The sequence below is a fragment of the Lissotriton helveticus genome, chromosome 1_1 (genome assembly GCF_964261635.1).
Source record: "Lissotriton helveticus chromosome 1_1, aLisHel1.1, whole genome shotgun sequence".
Classification (NCBI taxonomy): Eukaryota; Metazoa; Chordata; class Amphibia; order Caudata; family Salamandridae; genus Lissotriton; species Lissotriton helveticus.
In genome coordinates, this window is record NC_136057.1 from 2,084,756,608 (window position 1) to 2,084,777,275 (window position 20,668).

Below are 20,668 nucleotides of genomic sequence, written 5' to 3' on the forward strand. Positions count from 1 at the left end.
AGGCCTTGGAAGGATTGGGGCTTCCTGATGGGTTGGGAAGTCCCCGAAGGACTGGGGGTGCCTGTGCCCAAGGGTCTCCAGGGGCAGAAGAGGCTTTTCTTGCCCCCTGATACCAACAAAAAAAGTGTAGTGTACATTGCTATGACACACTACACTATACTCCTGGATACACAAATGGCTATCCAGCATGACAAATAATTTAATGGCAAGACCGGAGGCTAACATTATTGCACTCTCCTGTATTGCCACTACTCACAGCAACCCCTTTAAAGAATAGAGAACTTTAGCAAAATTCTAGTCTGAACAAGAGGCCAGAACACCCATCCATCATCCTTGTTTTTTGCTGCTGCTCTCAGAGAGAAGTAAACTTTTGGTTTCTTATACAAGCGTATCAGTGGGGAAGTGTTTATAACAACAAGGATACCATTTATGGATAATTATCTGTTTACCTACTTAGTATGAGTATTTGGTGAGTGTGAGGCATGTGTGGTACCTTTTGATGATGTGTAGGCGTTTTTTGATGAATGCATACATTTGAATACATTGCAATATTTTTAGATTTTATTGTCAATTTTAACCAAGCCGCCTTTGGTATGTTTTTTAAATGTATATATTTGTTAGGCGCAATGGACTTTTCTTTGTAGAAAGAAGAGAAATTCAAATACAGCATTTTGTGTTGGCCATTGGTGGTTGTGCTGCTCCTTTGCCTTGAGAACCACAGCATTCGATCAGAGGATCATTAAGTTGCAGCATGCCACATCCAATGTTTCCTAGCCACCGGAGGGGTGCGCAAGCTCAGTATGACCAATTCTTTACTGCATCCGATCCAAAGGTTTTGCTTTAGCCCGCACATGAGGTGTGCGAGTACTAGATAAGCAGTTTAAGGCCTACACGATTTTGAGAGTAAATGGTGGCTCATTTGGTGTAGGGGATTTTGCCTTTAATTTAGGTGACAATATTGATTTGAAACTGAAACCTGACCTAGGGGATCACTGAATGCCAGCAACTTATTTTTGTGACAGAAGCCTATTTTGGCTTGGGCTTTGAAAGAAAGAAAGGACTATGGCATGCACAGCAGCGATTTTGGTACATTGGGATCAGCTCAATATTAGTTAATTGAAAGGTATACACAACATTGGGCTTCGTACACCGTTTCTCAGGGTGACAGCTGGTGCCTGAGTGTTTTTTACTTCAGAAAAGGCAACAGTTTATTCAGTAAGGGCTCTTAGATTTGTTATTGGCATTAAGTAGTGGTTTCCAGAGGGAAATGTGGTGAAGGATATGAATGTTTCCATAGAGGATAAGATTGCTAATATATTGTATATATTTTCAACAGATTTGTTGAAATGTTTTTTTTTTTTTAGCTGCAAACTAGGGGGGGTTTCTACTCAGGGAGAACGGTTTTGGTCAGCTGGTGAGGGCCCAGTTGTCAGGATATGGGGTAAGGTGAGCAGAAAATGTAAACATCTAGGAGTTGATCAGGCTAAAGCAAAGAAAAGTAAATCTGCAGTGGCAGACGTTGGGTTTTGTGGCTGCACAAATCAAGGAAGTGTTGAGGACACACATGGGGACCAGAAAAAGGATCCAGTACCAGTTGGTGTTCACAAACATCCTACTGTCCTATGTGATGATTCAACTGATAGTGCAGAGGTTGAGTTAAGTTGCTCATCTGGTTTTGATACGGATGAAGAAGACATTGACACTGTACAGCTGACAGGACAGGTAGAAGGGGTTAAAGGTAATGGATTTGGGTCTCTTATTGATTCTCTAGGAGAGTTTATGTTTGACCCAATGGTTTTAATGCATCCACTTTCCCCTGATTGGTCACCACACCTCATGTGGCAGAATATATGGAGACATGGCTGCGTAAGAACATCCCTAAAGATCTTAGGATGAGATTACGATCAAGGTTTCCTAGACCGAACATGGGCAATAACATTTAAATGGCACCTGATCTTGACTTCTGATCTTGATTTTAGCATCATAGGTAAAGATGGTTGGAACTATAGGAAAGGCTTGGACATGGGTCTAAGAATGTGCCAAAATAGATTATTGGACCTCATTGGCCCATTAGCAAAAATATTTGTTATGGCGGAGGAAGCATATGTTACTAAGAAGGCTTTGGATGCGGAAGAGTTGGGAGATTGAGTCCGGAGAGTAGAGTGTCTCCTAGGTAACACGAAAAACACAAAGAGATGATGGATGGAGCGCTTAAACTTTTCAGACCATGATCCCCAGTCACAGATCTGGGTTGAACCCATCATCATTCTTTAGCTCACTTTGCCACACCAGTTCAGACCCAGCCATATGCAAATCAGTCTTGACCTTGTTCCTCATGGGAACAGTCCAGCCCAAACTGCCAAGCCAGGTATTCCCTGGACTGGAAACAAGCATCCTAGGACCAGTTTCTGGGTAACACCCCTCATTCGCCAGGCTAGCTTGAATCCAGTTGCATAGTGAGCAAGGCACCCAGTCAGGGCATACCCTGCCTACTTAGGGCGTACAAAGCGAACACAAAGAGATGATGGACGGAGCGCTGAAAATTTTCAGACACTCACTCCCAGTCACAGATCTGGGTTGAATCCATCATCATTTATTAACCTACTTTGCCAACCCAGTTCAGACCCAACCATATGCAAATCAGTCTTGACCCTGTCCTTTATGGAAACAGTCCAGCCCGAACAGCAAAGCCAGGTCTTCCCTGGAGCGGAAGCAAGCATCCTGGGACCAGTTTCAGGGTAACACCCCTCATCAGCCTGGCTAGCAGGAATCCAGTGGCAAGGTGAGCAAGGGACCCACGTCTGGGCATACCCTGGCAACTTAGGGCAAACAAAACTAACACAAAGAGATGATGGACAGTGCACTGAAACTTTTCAGACACTCACCCCAGTCATGTGAACATGGCCATATCTGTAGAGAGAAGGAAGAGTATCTTTCTGAAAAAAGACCCGATGGCAAATGGGATGCTTTTTGGCAACACTTTCATAAAATAGATGTCCATTTACATTAGGTCATCCATTTCCTTGCAACAGTCACAGCGGGAGATTGAAAAGTTCTTTGACCGGCGTGTTTGTGGTGGGGCTGGGGAAACGAGAGGTTGATTCCCTGGCTGAGGGCAGGGCATCATAGATCTTTGTTTACACAAGGATTCAGGCCCTACCAGTACCAGATCTCCTACCATCTAGGACATTTCTATCCCCAGAGACAAAGATCTAGGTTTAGAGGAAGCCCTCAAAACCGGGGATCAGGTAGGACAAGACCCTTCTGTAATCAAGTTAAAGTTGGGAGACAGACTTTCTCAATTTTTTCGAAACTAGACTCAAATGACAAGAGATCCCTGGTATTAGGATACCATATAGATTTTCTGGAGGAGCCAGTATAGTACCAGCTCCCATAAATTATAAGATTGTATTCAGATCTAGCGAGCAGAGACAGTCTAGAACTAGAAAGGAAAGGTGCGATTGTGGAGGTGAGAAATGTTGTGAATGGATTCTTGAGCAACATTTTCCTAATGGTAAAGGAGGACAAGGGCATGAGGCCTGTCATAAATCTAAGCCAACTGGACGAGTGGGTTGTTTATTATCACGTCAAGATGGAAGGAATGTATATGTTAAAGGATGTGTTGCAGGCAAGAGATTGGATGACTTTTTAAGATTTGAAGGATGCTTATTTGAAGGTTCCAATTTGGGAACCACATCAGAGGTTTCTCCTATTCAAATGGATGGAGAAAATGTGTTTTTTTTGTCTAACATTTGGTCTGTCTTCCACCCCTTGGTGTTTTACGAAGGTGCTTCATCGAGTCAGAACATTTTTAAGTTAACGAGGAGTGCATCTGATCATTTATTTGAAAGACATTTTTATAATGGATCAGGATTTTCCCCTACTTTGAAGGTCTGAAAATCTGAATTTATTTAAAGACATGGAGGCTAATATTATCCCTCCCTTTTGGCAAGCACAGTATTTATGGCTGTTGCTTTTTCTTATACCTCGTGTTCAAGAATAAGAAGAAGATGGAAAAAGATTGGACAAATGAAGATAAGGTGTTCAGAATTTGAGAAAGTTTTGTTTGGACTTTGGTCTTGTTAATGTTTCCAAATGTTGTTGAAATATTTTCTTATTTGTAATGTTTGGCATTACACTGAAAAAGAAGTATGATGGCTGGGTGTTCTGGCTTCTTGTTCAGACTGGAATTTTCTTAAAGTTCTCTATTCTTTATAGGTGCTGCCGTGAGTAGAGACACTAAAGGAGACTGCATTAATATTAGCCTCTGTGTCTTTAATAAAATCAAGATTTTCTGACCATCAAAGCTAGGGAATATCTACATTTATTTGAGCACACAGTAATGGGTTTCTGTAGCTGCCCGTAGTAAAAAACATATGTTACTCTCACTGTGAAAAATATATATATAAAACTCATTTATACTCATTTGTACTCTACGGAAAATTTCTAAAACCTAAATCGAATGTTTGACCCACTCCAAATAAGTTAATCAGCCATTTTATTTTCAGTTCTGTACTCGCAATTCTTATTCTAATTTCACATTGACAGTGGGTGTGGTCTACAGATAAAATGGCTCAGAACTAGAGGCACTTATGTATTTACCTTGCGGCTCTTTTGACAAATTTTCCTAATTTCTGCTTTGTTTTAGTTCCTACAGTTGCGCAACATATCCCTTGGGATTTACGCCTTTGACAATGATGGCAAAGAAGATGAACCTCTCAGTCTGTGTCAAGAGATGTACAAGCAAGTAAACATCTTCCCAGAAAATGGTACCTTTGACATTGATCCAGAAATTGTAACTGGTAAGCATTATTATTACTTGCTGGAAATTAGTCAGTGTCCTCCATATCGCCCATGACATGGCAAGTGGAATCTCTTGTTAAAGTGTCTGAGGTGCCCACTAACGTTCCAATTTAGGGGACACCTCAGCCACTTCCACTTTTCTTTCAGGCTGACAAGGGAATCTCATAATGCTGACAGTGGACTACAGGAGAGCTTTCCTTCAAAACAACATGTCTTTGTGTGCCCAAGCTGAACTTTCAGCTCATGGAATGCATACATCTATTCTTTGGCACATAAATTAGAATTTCATGCTGTTTCCCAACAAGATTCTCACCAGGTTTACCTGCCGAAATGTTGAGGGCAAATAGTGCAAAAATAGTAACATAACAAATATTTTCCTGACCCGTATGTGTGGGTCCCATTGGAGGCCACTCTCCTATACTAACTCAATGACTGTGGCTGTACCTGCTTTGGACAGGCATTTTCTCTTTTAGACAGAAAATATAGGATTTGAGATCCTGTTGGATCAGGCCCCAGCATTTCTTGGGTGTAATTGAAGATTCTCCTATCTAACAGTAAAGGAAAGTCTTGATTTTATTAAAGACAAAGGAAGTTAATATTATACATCTACCTTTCCTACAGTTTATTTATAGCACATTCAAAGAACATTACAATTCCACCAATTCTCCATTACAGAAAACAATAACACAAAAGAAAGACACCAAACACTATAAATGGAGGTTTGGCTGTACACAAAAATCCTCTTTACTTGATGTGCAAGGATCTATAATCCATGAAGAGATCAAAAGAGTATAGATAACAACAAAACACAAGCAAGAGTCATAACAGTTATTCATTCCTTTGTCCATATACATCGGGACAAGAGTCTGCCATCCAAGCGGTATCTTAGTGTGCATGTGAGGGTGAATGAGTGTGAATGGGTGGAATGAGGGTGTTGGTGTAGGCCTTTCATTTAATCATGAGGTAAAGAAAAAATGTGAAATTAGTGAATTTTATAGATTATGTACAGTATTTATGATCCTTCAGAATAAATGAAAAACAGTCCTACAAACTGATGTATTGATGGTAAATGAGTTTGGATCAATTTTGTATGTAAAATAATAAGCAGTTAATAATTATTAATATTCATATTTGTTTACTTACACACAACTAAGTGTGCTAGGGAAAAGATTAAAATTCTATAGTAGGAGATGAATGTTTGTTAAGTCTTGTTATTGTAAAATATGCCTTATTGATCGGAAATGCATAGCCAAAATATCTAAAGCCCTAACATCTGACACCCTACTGAAAGAAACTAGACATTATAGCCTTACTAACATAGCCGATAAACAATTAAATGCACACTTTTCATTGTCTTCCCATGATTGGAAAAGTTGGAAAACCAACTTCACATCCCAAAACATAATTCCTTTCAATAGTCTACATACCATAGGATATTCGCCCACTGGTTTATCCTCATGTTCTAGGGTCCTGCCAATATTACTGACCTGTAGTCATTAACAGTCATGTAGGACTTGTGCCCAGCCACCAGAGAAGCCAATAAATGTAAAACACTTGTAACGCTTGAATGAATGAGAATAATGTCACATTCCACACACCAGCTATTGCAGATAGCCCACAGTGACTTGTAAGCTCTAGCTGTGCTTTTTACCTAGGATGCCTTTATGTTGTTGGAAGCTGACTTTGAATGCTTTGGCAAGTCTTCAAAGGTCCTAAAATGTTCCAAACTACAAATGTGAGCTTGCACCCCAACACTAGATTGTAATATTACCCTCAAGGGTCCTACAACGACCCCAGAAATACTACTATCAGAATTGACACAGTTCACTGACCACTCTAATAGAAACAGATACCGTGGTTCGGCTCTCCAAAGGAGTGTCAAAATTGTTACCGCACCAACTGCCTGCAGGTCTGAGAAAAGCATTTCGAAATTATGAGAAAGGGTGGAAGGGCATAAAGATTTCCACCACACCAGGCCTGACGAAAAACATCTGTAGCCAAAACTTCCAGATCTGGTCTCCTACTGTAATATTTCTCCAACTGAGTTTTCAGTTGTGAGGCAAACAGATCGATTTCAAAGAATTCCCAAATTCTGCTGTAGTTTTGAAGACATTAGGGTGTGATCGGCAGTTGCTACTGTCCTAATACTCCTGAATAGACCTGGAAAGTATTCTGCTTTTAAAGAAATCTTTTGATGGAGACAAAGCTGCCACAGCGAGCTGGCTAGCTCTGCCAAAAGCTTTGACCTCCTTGTCCCTAGCCGGTTTATATATCTGACTGCTGTCATGTTGTTCACCCGCAGAAAGAATAAGCATCTTATGCTGCTTTTTACTGGTCTTTTAATTGCAAAGTAGCCTATAAGAAGCTCTAAGCACTAATAAATGTAAGTGCATTAATGACTCTGTCCTGGACCATCTTCTTTTTTTAAAAACACACTTTATTACGTTTTCAGGTTTAAATTGGTACAATTCTTAGGTACGTGTTATGTTACAAAATAGAGGTAAAGATCCGGTAACCCATTCCGAGAGTGGGGTAAGTTAGCATACAGCATCTGTACATATTTGGTTTACCATCTTAACAATCCTATAAATTAAGATAGCAACTTCTAAACATTTCATTCTCTTTCTATACCTGGATAATAGGAATGTACCCCCAATGTACCTCAATCTGCAATTAAACTAAACCCTCTTTGTCACCCTCCCCTCTCCCTACCATCCTGTATAAGAGAAAAAAACACATATATGTAATGTCATATTCGTGACTCAGACTAGCACCGAACAGCACTTTTTCGACAGTGAAAGAACGTCAACTTTTACATGATAACTTGTTCAGGTTAGATTTTTCCGTTATTTACGATTGCGAGTTAATGTGAGTTAATGTGAGTGTTGTTAGGGCTTCCAGCATGATATCCCATTCCATAGCTATTGGGATTTTTCGTTAACCTTTACCTTCCTCCCTTCTTACTGCAGCGCTTTCGGCTCTGCCCGAGCGCATTAGCTCGTTATACCAAGCATATTCCGCGGGCGGTTTCTTTGATTTCCATCGCACAACGATGGCTCGTGTTGCTAGAATGAGTGCATGATTCACAAATTTGCATCGTATTTTGTGTTTGAACAAATTCTTATGTAGGCCCAGGATACATTCCTCTATAGTGTTGCCTATTTCTCTTTGTGTAGCAGCCCATGTATGTTGTTTAATAGATTCCCAGAATCCTCGTAAGTGGGGACATGTCCACACCATATGTGGTACGTCAACACCATCCAGCTGGCATCTGGGGCAGTGATGTTGTGTCTGTGGGAACATTTGATCCAGTCGTTTAGGGTTGAGATAAGCTCTGTGGAGTAACATGGTCTGTATGAATTTAAATTTCGCATTTCTGGATAACTTCCTGGGATGTTTTATGATTTTTGCCCATTCCTTATCTGCTATGGCCCGCCCGATGTCTTCTGTCCAAGTGTTGCTCAGTGTGTTAAGTTTGATCGCCGCATGTACATAAAGCCACTTGATTAAGTGTCTACCTCTGCCTATGTAATATAGTGCTTTAACTAATTCATGTATGTGGGGGTTCCTGTTGTTGTGGAGCCCACTGTGTTTTTATATATTGTAGGAATGCAGCGTGTGATGCATATAAATGATATAGGGCCCCTGTTTCTCTTACGAAATTGTCATGGTCCATGAGCGTCCCATTATTAAATACGTCAGACACTGTGCTAGTACCTTCTTCTAGCCAGGGTGCAATACTGCACTTCGTTATTCTACCAACCGTCAGTGGTATCCCCAATAATGGAATATTTCCAGCATATGAAGAATTCAGATATGTATATTTTAGTGTCGGCTTCCAGCACTGCAATACTGTCGGCAGTAAGGGTGGAAGGTTCTGCGGGGTTTTGCAACGAGGTAGTAACATAGTATGAAGGACTCCCCGGTCTATATCTTGTGTGGTATATCTTATTCCTTGCAAATTACGGCCAGCTGTCTAATATGATAGCCACTGCAATTGGCATGCATAGTAGTATGCTCTAACGTCTGGTACCCCCAACCCTCCTCTGTCTGTGCCGTGCTGCAGCATTTTAAGGCTTATTCTCTGTCTACCATTCCCCCATATAAGGTCTATAAGCATGGTATTCAATAATGTAAAGGTGGTATGTGGTATTAGGTCCTGGGCCATCTTCTTCAAATCAAGTTTCTGCCATATTGTGCTCCCCAACCCCAGAGACATGCATCTGATTCTAATATAAGATTGGGGGACATAGGAAAAATAGCTCTCCCAGTTCCATTCATCCACATGATTTCACCATCATCCTATTTCTTCTCTTGCCTCAAATTCAAAAGGAATCATCTCTGAATATTACAGTCCTCTTCTTATATGTTTTATCTTCAGATTTGAAGAACCCTCAAATAAAAAGGGTCTGAAAAGATCACCTCAATTAAAGATGAGTACAAACCCACCCACCTTGCGAAATCGGTTCAGTGTCATACACAATTCCGTTTTGATTGGTTTTAATTTCACCTCTGAAAGTGACAGAATGTGTCTCTCTGTGTCCACCAAAACTGAAGAACTCCATCTATTTTGAAGCAACTAGGTCTGATTTCTCCTCATTGACAATAAATCCTAGCTTCTGAATTAGCTCTATAGATATCTGAACCTACCTCAAAAACAGAGATTTCTCTTGTCCAAGAAAAATCATATTGTTCGTATGTATTACAATCCTCAGCCCCTGTGCCCTTAGTTGCTACTTTTGGATGCCGCAGCTAAGTAAAACACCAAGGAGTTGAGAATAGACCGAAAAGAAGGGATATAAATCTGAAGGCCTGGCCCTTCCACAGGAACGTCAGGTTGTTCCTGTGTTGATGCTATGCTTGCACTGTTAAGGTAGCACCTTTTAAATCCATACACATCATCCAGTTCTCCAGAACAATATACTGTCATTAATACTGACCACTGTCTCCATCTTGAAATGCTGGTAAAGAACAAACTGATTTATTTGTTCTTTTTCTACACCAAGAATATGTTGATAACAAACGCTGTCATATAGTTCCTCATTGCCTATATGCTGTGTTAAGTTAGCATGAGCTTATTAAATATTTAAACACCATTTGACCTTTTTGCTGCTTCTGCACACAACACATAATTGTTGTTTTAGCTTTCAGCCTAGTAGAGCATTGTGATTTACACGAGAATAATATGTTATTGCTCTGATATCAGCTTTGCTTGGTAAACTGTGTCTGTACAGTGAGTGCTGAAGCCTTCAAGGATAACTCGACCCAGTGTTGTTGTGAGGTCTGATCTTCGCACCTTCCTAGACATAACATACATGCAAGCGGCAGCCAAATTCTGGCTTTAGGCACGTTTTATATTGCTCCACTCAGAGCACACTTGACACTTGATGGTGCTTCGCATGCAGAGAGCTGGTGGAAGATGATGTGATCCCTTACCACTAGGATCTTGAGGTATGGGGCCGCCCTGCTAAAACCCAAAGAGACCTTCTTAGATATAATATAATATACTAGATAGGGAGGGTGAGAATTAGGTGTTGTTAAACCCTATTCATTTCAGCATTTTAGCATGTTGTCACCTTTTGTATTCTATGGACTAGTAACTATGCTGATAACTTTGCTTCTTATAATATGTTTGCTTGTAATATCTAAGATACTGCGTTTCAGAACACTGCATTAGTAAAAAAACATTTCAAATGTGCACGCGTCCTCATTTACTTCTCGTTCTGGGTTGAAATGATTGTATAACAAAAGAGTGTTCATGTGTTCCACGTGACCTGAGATATTCTAAGTCCATGTTCTGGTTTGTCTAAGCATTGGGAGTTTGTAATGACCAATGAGACACTGTAGCTAGCTCGGTAGGGGATTTGGGGTACTAAGGTGAGTTTTGGCACACCCTAGTTCACTGAGGTTCCAAGTCTCTATGCACAGTTCTGTAGGAGAACAGGATCCCTGCTACAACGCCTTGGATGAAACATACAGAGCTGGTTTGCATCTCCTCACAATAATTTCTACACCTCCTCTGACATCAAGTCTTTGTGTTCCTTGATAATTTTTATGGATTCCTTTCAAATGCATGGCTTCAAAATGAGTTCTCTAGGCCCTCTGACACCAAGGACCTAGTCAGTCTGGCAACCTGAGACAGAGAACCAAATGAACTGCAACCACTGTACAACCCACCAAGCAGCACTCGAGTGAGATGCATTTGAGGTAACAATCAAACCTGTGAGATATCACAAATATAGTTAATGGAACACAAACCTCTTTCATTCATGGAAAGGTACACTCAAGAACACTAAGAAGCCCAGAATTTATTTTCAAGGTTTATTCACAGCCAAACTCCTACCCAAGTGCATGAAATATCAGTAGTAGCTATTATAAAAACAAGCAAAATACTGCTTATTGATACTGATCAGGTGAGTGAGAAATAAAAAGTATAGACTACAAATGTGGTATACTCCCAGTTTCAGAAACGGTTCACACCTGTATACCTCTTATGAACAACAAAACCAATGATCAGCCAAAAATCTGCATCTGCTGTTCTTGTAAGCACCTGCATGCAGGCAGATAAGCCTGCTGTGTGAAGGCTGGGTAGGGCTTCCCCCTAGCCTTCAGCAAGGGAAGGTAATTACAGCAATAAAGGAACACTGACAGTGATGGGCATTGTCATGTGCTTCCTCCTAAACATTGAAATAAAGAGGCGATCCGGGCCTCTATAGCTGTATTCAGGGCCAGCTCCCATGGGAATTAGTTGGCATATTTCTGCTCTGTCTGTATGAAGACACAGACTATTCATGGCAATTACCCATGGGCCATTTATCTGAACTGCATATCACTAGGGGTCCATAGATACCTTTGTGTGAATATTATTTCCTTGCACTGGTGTCAGTTATATCTGTGGAACAGCCTGGATCTCGCCTATTGTTGCACTTGAGGTCAAAACAGGTACCATGGTAATCCTTCTGTCCTTATGAAATCCACATATCCACATGCGGGTTGAAACATCATCGACAACAACACAACAAACAAACTATGTGATATTCATTAATAAGTTTAAATGACAGATTGTTGTTTAATGAAAGAAACACACACAAATACTGTATTTTATTTTCATATCTTTCGCACACTATTGGGTTGTGTTTTTTTTAGCACTGCACTATGGTCACATATCACTAGAAAACTGAAAATGTATTTATTGTGTGTATGTTATAAAACCAGGTCCTGAATATAATTTTTTTACAAAATCAAAATGGTGGCAATTTTGTGTTGCTTTGACTGTCACTATACAACACTGTTGTACGCTTTATGCCACTCTACCACACTCTACTCCACTTTACAACACTCTATGCCCCTCCACTCTTCAATACAGTACTTCAATCTATAGCACACCACTATACATCACAGCACTCCTGTCTATCTGTGTGTGCACCACCCTAGTTTACTCCATGCCACTCTACTCTACGCAACTTTCTCTATACCCCTCCACCGGATGTATGACGTTACAACGCATACTTTTACTCCGCATACCATTACAACGCGGTATTTACAACGAATACCGTTACAACGCATAGCGCTTAGAGGTGCTGGATAGTGGTAAGTATAATTTTCTATTCCAACTCCAGTCCCCGTGGACACTAGGGAAGGTGTTGGATAGAAAATTAAACGTATTCCCTATCCTAGAGCGCCCCCCAGCGCAATGCGTTGTAATGGTATGCGGAGTAATGGTCGCGTTGTAGTGGTAGTGCGGAGTAAAAATTGCGTTGTAACAGTTGTATACCCCCTCCACCCCACTGTACTGCACTCTACTCTATGACACTACTCCACTTTACTTTACTCTACTCCGGTACTCCTCTATACACCACTACACTCTACGCTAGTCTATGCTACTCAACTGTATGAGACTGTATTACACTCCATCTACTACTCTGTACCACGCTCAACTCCACACCACGCCACTCCATTCCACTGTAGAAAGCTCTAATCCACTCTGTGCACATCCCTGTACTTCACTTGCAACACTTTCCAACATTCTATGACATGCCAATCGACTCCACATAATGAAACAGCTCTCCACCTTTATGAGACTCTACTCCTCACTATGATACGTCAAGTCACTGTACGCCACTCTATGCAACTCAACTCAACAACATAACATTCCACTCTTATATACTTTACTACACTCTATCCTCTGTGACTCCACTCAACACCACTCCACTTTAGTCCACTGTACAATACTTTACCGCACTCCATGCCACTGTTCGACAATCCACTCTATGCCACTCTCCTCCACTGTATTGAACTCCACTGTTCCAAACTCAACTACACTCTATGCCACTCTACTACATTCTACTACACTCCATGGCCATACACTCCCCTGTATAACTAGGCACTCTATGCCTGTGCACTCCATTGTACAACACTCTAATCTACTCTACAAGACCTTCGAACAATCTACGACACAGCACTCCACCGTACTGTACAAGATGTCACTCTAATTTATGACTCTTTACTCAACTCTAAGCTGCATCACTCAACTCTACTCCACTTCATGCCACTAAACTCTATGACAAGTGAATCCACTCTGTTATACTTCACTCCACACTATGTTATGCCACTCCACTCCAATCCAGTGTACTCCACTGCATGGCACTTTATCTCACTCTTTGCCTCTGTACAACAATCCACTCTATCTCACTGCACTGTACGACACCCTACTCTACTCTATGAAACTCCCCTACACTGTATTTTACTCTATGACATTCTACTCCACTCTATGCCCATCCACTCTACGCCACTGTACTACACTGTATAACACTATAAGACTGCCACGCCACTCCTATATATGACATGCCACTCTACTATATGACACAGCACCCCACTGCACAACACCCTCCTCTACTGTATGACACTGTACCAAAGTCAACTGTACAACACATCATTCTACAACACCCCACTATTCAACCATACAGTGTACGCTACTCTACTGTACACACTTCACTTGACAACACCGAACTGTATGACACTGTACTCCACTGAACTCCACACTATGCCAATACATTGCACAACACTCTATTCCACTCTATGCCACTGTACGACACTCTACTTGAAGACACTCTATTCCAGAATACTCAACTCCAGGACATTACAGTCAATAACACTCCACTACAAGACACTCAATTGTACTGCACGACACTTCACACCACCATACAACACACAACTCCACCCTATGATGATCCACTTGACTATGCAACACACCAGGCCACTACACTCACTCGACTATACAACACACTATGCCACTACACTGTATAACACTTTACTCCACTATACGTTGCTCCACTCCACTCTCTTACACTGTACAACACTACACTCTATGACACTGTCCACCACTATACTCCGTAATACTCCACCTAGCATTACTCAGCTGAATTGCACTCTGACTTCAAACACATTTTTTATAAAAAATTAAAATCATTTAAATTAAATTTAAAAAAACAAACGTTAAAGCTTAGTTATAGTTCGGAAACTGCATTTATTCTTTCTTTACAAATACAATTTAAACTATACAAACATTAGAAATTCAAAATTTATAGTTAGGACTCAAATGCAGAATTTACTCACCGCCTTCAAATTCCTATGAATCGTACACCTCTGTACAGTCTCGTCGCCTCGCTCACTACACTACATTAACTATAATTCGCCTCTCTTCCATGCTCTGTGTTTTCACAATTCATGTTATTTGAGACGTCATAAGTGTTGTTATCAGTCCTATAATTTCACATGCTATAAGTCTTGTAATATGCAAGGGTATAACCAGTGCATGGAGAAGGGGCAAGTTATGAAATTCCATTACAAAGCAAATATCAGTTACATCTACATTTCCTTACCAGACAAGCAATTATTCAAATGCATTAAACATTTTTTATTTCTATGAAACACAAAAAGGGTAGGCCACCACCACCATACTCATGTTACTTAACTCTAAACTCTCTACCATCACGTGGTAGTTAATGCTTTCCACCTCCCAGGCTAACAAGACTACTTTACCATGAGACAGGACTAGGTCATGCCATCCTGTGCCAGGATCCATGTTCGCCCTTGACCAAAAAGCATTACCAAGGTTCCAGATATCCATGCATCTACAGCACTCTGGAGGGTGATGCATGTCCATCATGATGCAGGGGACTTTTCCATCGCACCAGGCCATTTAGAGTCTGGAAGGCAGCTCTCTAGCCCTCCTGGTTAGCAAAGGCTATGGTCTCTACTCCTCTGGCCGAGGACAGCCCTCCAGATGTGAATATCCCTGCTTGCCTGGTGGGAATCTTTGTGCGTAGAGTGGAGCCGCTGCTGAGGAGGCTCCATTAAGGGCACTGATCAATTGCTGAGCTGAGCTAAGTTTTTCTTTTTCAATAATAAACAGATATGGGGCCGTATTACAGTAAGTGCCCCGGGGGGAGCAACTGGTAATTGCACCAGCTTTGCTCACACCCGGGGCACTTTAGTATTAGAGAAGGGGGTGCAGGCGATTCAGTACTCCAAATAGCGCTGGTGCACTTAAAGCACCAGCACTACCTTCAGGGGGCATTCCCTCATTTCCGTAGGGGCATGCCCTTTGCAAATGAGAGAATTCCTTTGCCACTGCGCCATATTACAGATGCGGATGCAGAGGCAAAGAAGCTCTCAGGGGAAGTACTCACAGTGAGCCACCTTCTATGTGGTGCACTGTGAGTGCATCACCTAAGATCAGCCCGCAGGAGGGGGTAAAGGGGGTCCTATCGACCCCCCAAGACATCCCCTTGCTGGCGGGTGAAGTCACTGAATGCACCCGCCTGCAAGGGGATCTCTAATTCCATTCAAAAGTGCAGGCGGGTTGCTGCTTGCACTGTGAAAATACAGAGAGGCTGCAAGAAGACGCTCCATTTTTTCACAGAATGTGCTGCCCCCAGGGCAGCTCATGTTTGTGGCTGCCCTGTGGCAGCGCAGTCATCGTAATAGGGCGCATTTCCATTGTGTGCACTCGGCGCACCTCTTAAATGGTGCACCCGGCGCAAACAATTACAATGCATAATACAGCCCCAGATGTTTGTTTCTCATAAACAAACAATTAGTGGACCCAGCAAGCTGGAAGTTTCTCCCAAGCATGTGGGACTTATATGTGTTCTTTCCTGATTGCCAACACCTGGTTGTCGTTCTAATGTGCTTACAGATAGCTCTGTGGTTGACGGGCTTTTGATCAAAGACTTCTGATTGCAGAGCGAGCTGAGATTCCCTAGTGAAAACTCAGCGCTTCACCAACTGCTATATCAGGTGGTAGTACCATGAGTTTGACAGTTGGCTCATCAATTTTTGAAAGACTTTTGAAAAATGCCAGCCATTTGTCAAACTTTAAAGGACACTAACCTGAATCTAAAGACCAGTGAAATAGCTTGTACAAATGACAGTATCCATACATCATCCAAAACTGTGTGTACTATGTGTATTAGAGACTTGGGTGTCATTTAGAGTTTGGTGGTAGAAAGGTCCACCTCTGTCCATTATGAAAAGCTTGCTGACATATCTTGATCATGAACATGTAGCAATCCTCACCCTCTGCACCCACCTTGATGTCCAAATGACAAACGTTTGTTCTGTATTTCTGATTTACTCAGTCAGTGACAAGTGCAATTGAGAGATGTTTCTTGATGCAACTTCTTCAGTTTCTGCTAATTGCTCCTGTACTTGTTCGGTGTAACAACTGGCTGTGTTGAGGTTTAGGTGTAGAGTTGCTTTTGATAGCTGCATTTGGCTATTAGTTGCTGCTCCTTGCCTCTGCATGATGTACTGACCATAGAGCATATATGTCTGACAGATTGGGGCCCTCTGTCTGACCATGACCATGCACTCCGTCAGTTAAGTTTTTGAGAGAATCTGCTACCTCTTTTAGAATCAGCTCTGCATTATGCTCCCAGTTTAAGTGATCCTATTCTTGAGGAAGAGGGTCTCTTCCCATGCATTGAGGATTCTTCTTCTTTTGATGAGTTAATAGAGGCATCAAGGCCGCAAAGACATGACTTTGTTCGGCTCTGCAGTAAGCTTAGTGAAATCTCTGATTTCTCTGCTCATTCGCGGGCATTTAACTGCTGAATTGCCAGGACTGAGCCGGTTTAATTAAAGCAGACATTCTGATCTGACGTGGACGGTGTGGAGGGGTCCGGCACAGGCCCCTTAAAGGATGCATGGAGTGGAGTTGCTGAGCCGTAATGGCGGCCATGCCGGGCAATTTCTAATGAGGAGCGGAGAGGAGCCCCCGGCAACGCGAAGCTACTAGCAGATGATACCTCTGGCTAAATTTGGGGCGATAAAGGCGGCTATACCCCGGGGACAAGAGCAGGCTTTCCTGGGCAGAGTGACCCAAGGACCAGCATGAAGGGCTAAAGGCACGAAATGGCGGCTTCTCCCGCTGTCAATTAATTACTTCTCCGAGAGTCCCGTGCAGGGTTGATGTCTTGGCCCCTCAGCACTTGGAGAAATGCCCAAATTGTCTGAAGTAGGAAGTGCAGAGCAGAGCCACCGCAGCACCACCAAGGCGGTAAGAACAGCCCCTCCCCACAGAGTGCGCACCCCAGAGGGTCATTTAAAAGGCAAAACCTGTAAGAGGAGGAGTGGGGAGCTGGCAAAGCCCCCCCTGACGGCCCCCGGCTGTTGAGCACACCAAGGGGTATGAAGAACACAAGAGCCCAAAGAAAGGAAGTGAGTTTCCCAGGTGTCTGAGGGACTAACAAAGAGAAACCAGGAGGCTAGCCATCGGGCCATACAGAGAGGACCCTCAAGCTTCCCCGCATTGCAATGCTCGCTAGGGTGGCAAGGGCAACTTTCAAGGCGCCCCCCCACCCCCTCATCATCTAACCACCCAACCAATGTGCAAGGAGGTGCGGATCCATGAGACACAATCACGGGGACCCTGCACTGGCAAGGAGGAAGCTTTGGGGGAGTCGGGGATCACAAGACGCTCCAGGTGGACGGGGGGAGGATCCATTCCTGCCCCGCCTGACCCCAAAATGGCCGCAAATTGTGGCAGAGTTGCACGAAGGTGTGCCAGGCAAGGGCTGTGCCTGACACTAAAAAGGCGCCGGGAGCGAGATTTCGTTGCTCACATCAAGGTCTCCACAGTGCAAAAGTCTAGCCATGGGACTGTTTTTTACACCTAGTCCGACAACAGCCTTGCTCACAGCAAGAGAATTGCATGGGGCAACAGCTGAGTGCCCTACAACCCCGGACCTATACATTCTATATGCCTGACCTTATGATGGCTGTCCTGGCCCATCCCCTGGAAGCATTGCTATCAAGAGCATATCAACCCTACAGTAAGTCTTAGTTCCCAGTAACTCCGGGATGGGTGCTGCCAATTGATCTATGATGACACCCCCGGACTGAAACCTTTACCCCCCGGACTGAAACCTTGAACATTGTACTCACCTCGGAGCCAGATCAACATGGCCCAAGCCCGGTGGAACTTTGCTAGAAATTTTGATGGACCTTTGACGATGCCCCCAGGGCAGGTACCAACCTCGGTGCAAGAGCAACCTTGGCCGATGCCCGGTGGAGCTGTCATATGCAGCTATAGAGGAGTCTGGTTAGTTTCATCCCCTCGGCCGTCACCTACCCAGCCGGTCATCTGACATTGTTTTCTTCATTTCCACATTGTGTTTCCGTCTCTCCCCCTCCTCCTCCCTCCACGATTCATTGATTTAGTTGATGTAACTATGTAACCTGTAACTCTGGGTGGATACCAAAACTGTTTGTACTTACTTCGGTGCACGAGCAACCTTGGCCGATGCCTGGTGGAGCTGTCACATACAGCTATAGAGGAGTCTGGTCCTGGTTTCACCCCGTCGGCCGTCACCTACCCAACCGATCATCTGACATTGTTTTTCTCGTTTTCCGGTTGTGTTTCCTTCCCTCCTTCTCCATCCATGATTCTTTGATTTAATTGATGTAACCTGTAACTCACTGATCCTCATGTAAAGAGCTCTGATACCTCTGGGTGTAGACAGAGCTATATAAAACTTTTAAAATAAACAAACAAATAAATAAATAAATAAATAAGATGAGTCTTTGTCAACTGATTTCAAATGTCAAATCTTTGGGACCCCGCAATTTAAGAAGTTACCCTGTGATGAATTAAGGATTTTGAGCACAGGGCAGATTGCTTCTTTTTTGCTCTCAGCCTCAGAAAGATAAGACATTGAGTAGTGTGTCTCCTCAGCAATACGGAGGTATTTATAGTTTGCATATTGTAGTGTTGCTTCATGAATGTCCCATTGGAACTCTGTTGCTGCAAAGAAGAGGTCGTCCTCATTATTGAGGAGTTTTGTGTCTTCAAGCTGGTATAATAGTTGCCCTCAGTGTGCCTCTGAATTCCTGTTAGTAAAAGCATAGCTGGCTGAGATGCCAGAGCAAAAGGTCATTTAACAATATCCCAAACTAGGTCCAGTTTGGGTAGCAAAGAGTTCTTTCTGCCTGCACTTGTTCCTCATTTGCTCAGAGTATTAGAGACCCACCTCTTTCCCTTCCATTTATTTTATCATTAGTAATTGTATTAGGAGACGGGGGAAGGATGCTCAGAGACTAATCAGATGGGAGTAAGGTAACAGTACATATGTAATACACCAATATAATAGTAGATTGGATAGTGTGTAAAAGTTGAGGAATCATAATTAGTTGAGTTTTAGTTAGTGGAGTACACCCATTAGGCGAAATGAGCAACTGCTGTTGCTTAGGATCCGTGGCAAAGTCAACTATGGCAGGGATGGAGGTGGGGAACGTCGTTTACGACGCAACTTTTAGCACGCAGTGCTATTACAACGCGGTCTTTATATCGCATTCTATTACAACGCATGACTCTGGGGGGCGCTCAAGGATAGGGAATACCTTTAATTTACTATCCAACACCTTCCCTAGTGTCAACGGGGACTGGTGTTGGAATAGTAAATAAAAATATTCACTATCCAACACCCCTTTCTGTTATGCGTTGGTAAAGAATGCGTTATAAAAACCGCGTTGTTACAGCATGCGTGCTAAAAGCATGCGTTGTAACAACGTACATCCCATCTGTTCTTGAATTTGAGAATGTTCCTCTGAGTAGGTGAGGTTTACCATATCTACAGGGGAAAGTAAAGTGTTGCAAACAACCTCAACACTTGTGGGTAGTGTGGCAATGAATTGTCTATTTTGGCACCAACAGAGATTATATGCTGGTCTGTCCTAGCAGTGGCCCTCTGATTTCCCTCCTTTCCTCTAGCGATAGTCATCTTTGTCAGATCTGTCTGAAAAACTTTGCTGAGGCCTCATATAACTAGAGTGCATTAATCCTTGACACGTTTAGTTAATGCAGAGGACCTCAACTGCCTCATCACAGCCAGTGCAACAGTTTTCCAGAGCACCTGTAGTTTGTGTCTAACAAGAAGTGTTGATAATTGGAGTGCAGTCTTAGGGAACACACCGTCACCAGTCAGAAAACCAAAAATGCAGTACTATGTTGCTCCTCTATGATGCCTAGATAGAATGACAGACCAATCATATAAAGAGATCAGTGCCACACTAGGCACTGGTGCAGGAACTCCTGGACACATAGGAGCTCCAAAGCAGCAGCAGATAACTATGCAACCATGCAAACTCATCCAAGGCATGCTTTTAAAAATATTTTCTTTTTTCTCCTAACATAACTATGAATTGATATGGTTCCTGTGTTAATGCATAGCTGCCTTAGGAGAGAAAAAAAGCATGCATTGTGTTGACAGGAAGCCTGGGAGACAGGCCACTGCATTAAACATTGTTCATTAATAAATAAAGATGGGTGCATTTTCAGTGTGAAATCTGTTAGTATGAGAGT

The 20,668-nt window shown here is 42.6% G+C and overlaps 1 protein-coding gene across 1 annotated transcript in view; it reads left to right on the plus strand.

Annotated features, from left to right (window-relative positions):
- The window catches only part of MCOLN3 (mucolipin TRP cation channel 3), a 486,326-nt gene that overhangs the window by 198,026 nt on the left and 267,632 nt on the right, over positions 1–20,668 (plus strand). Inside the window, exon 4 of the mRNA XM_078659269.1 lies at positions 4,649–4,802. Within this exon, the coding sequence (XP_078515395.1) occupies positions 4,649–4,802 (154 nt within the window). The remainder of the gene's footprint in view (positions 1–4,648; positions 4,803–20,668) is intronic.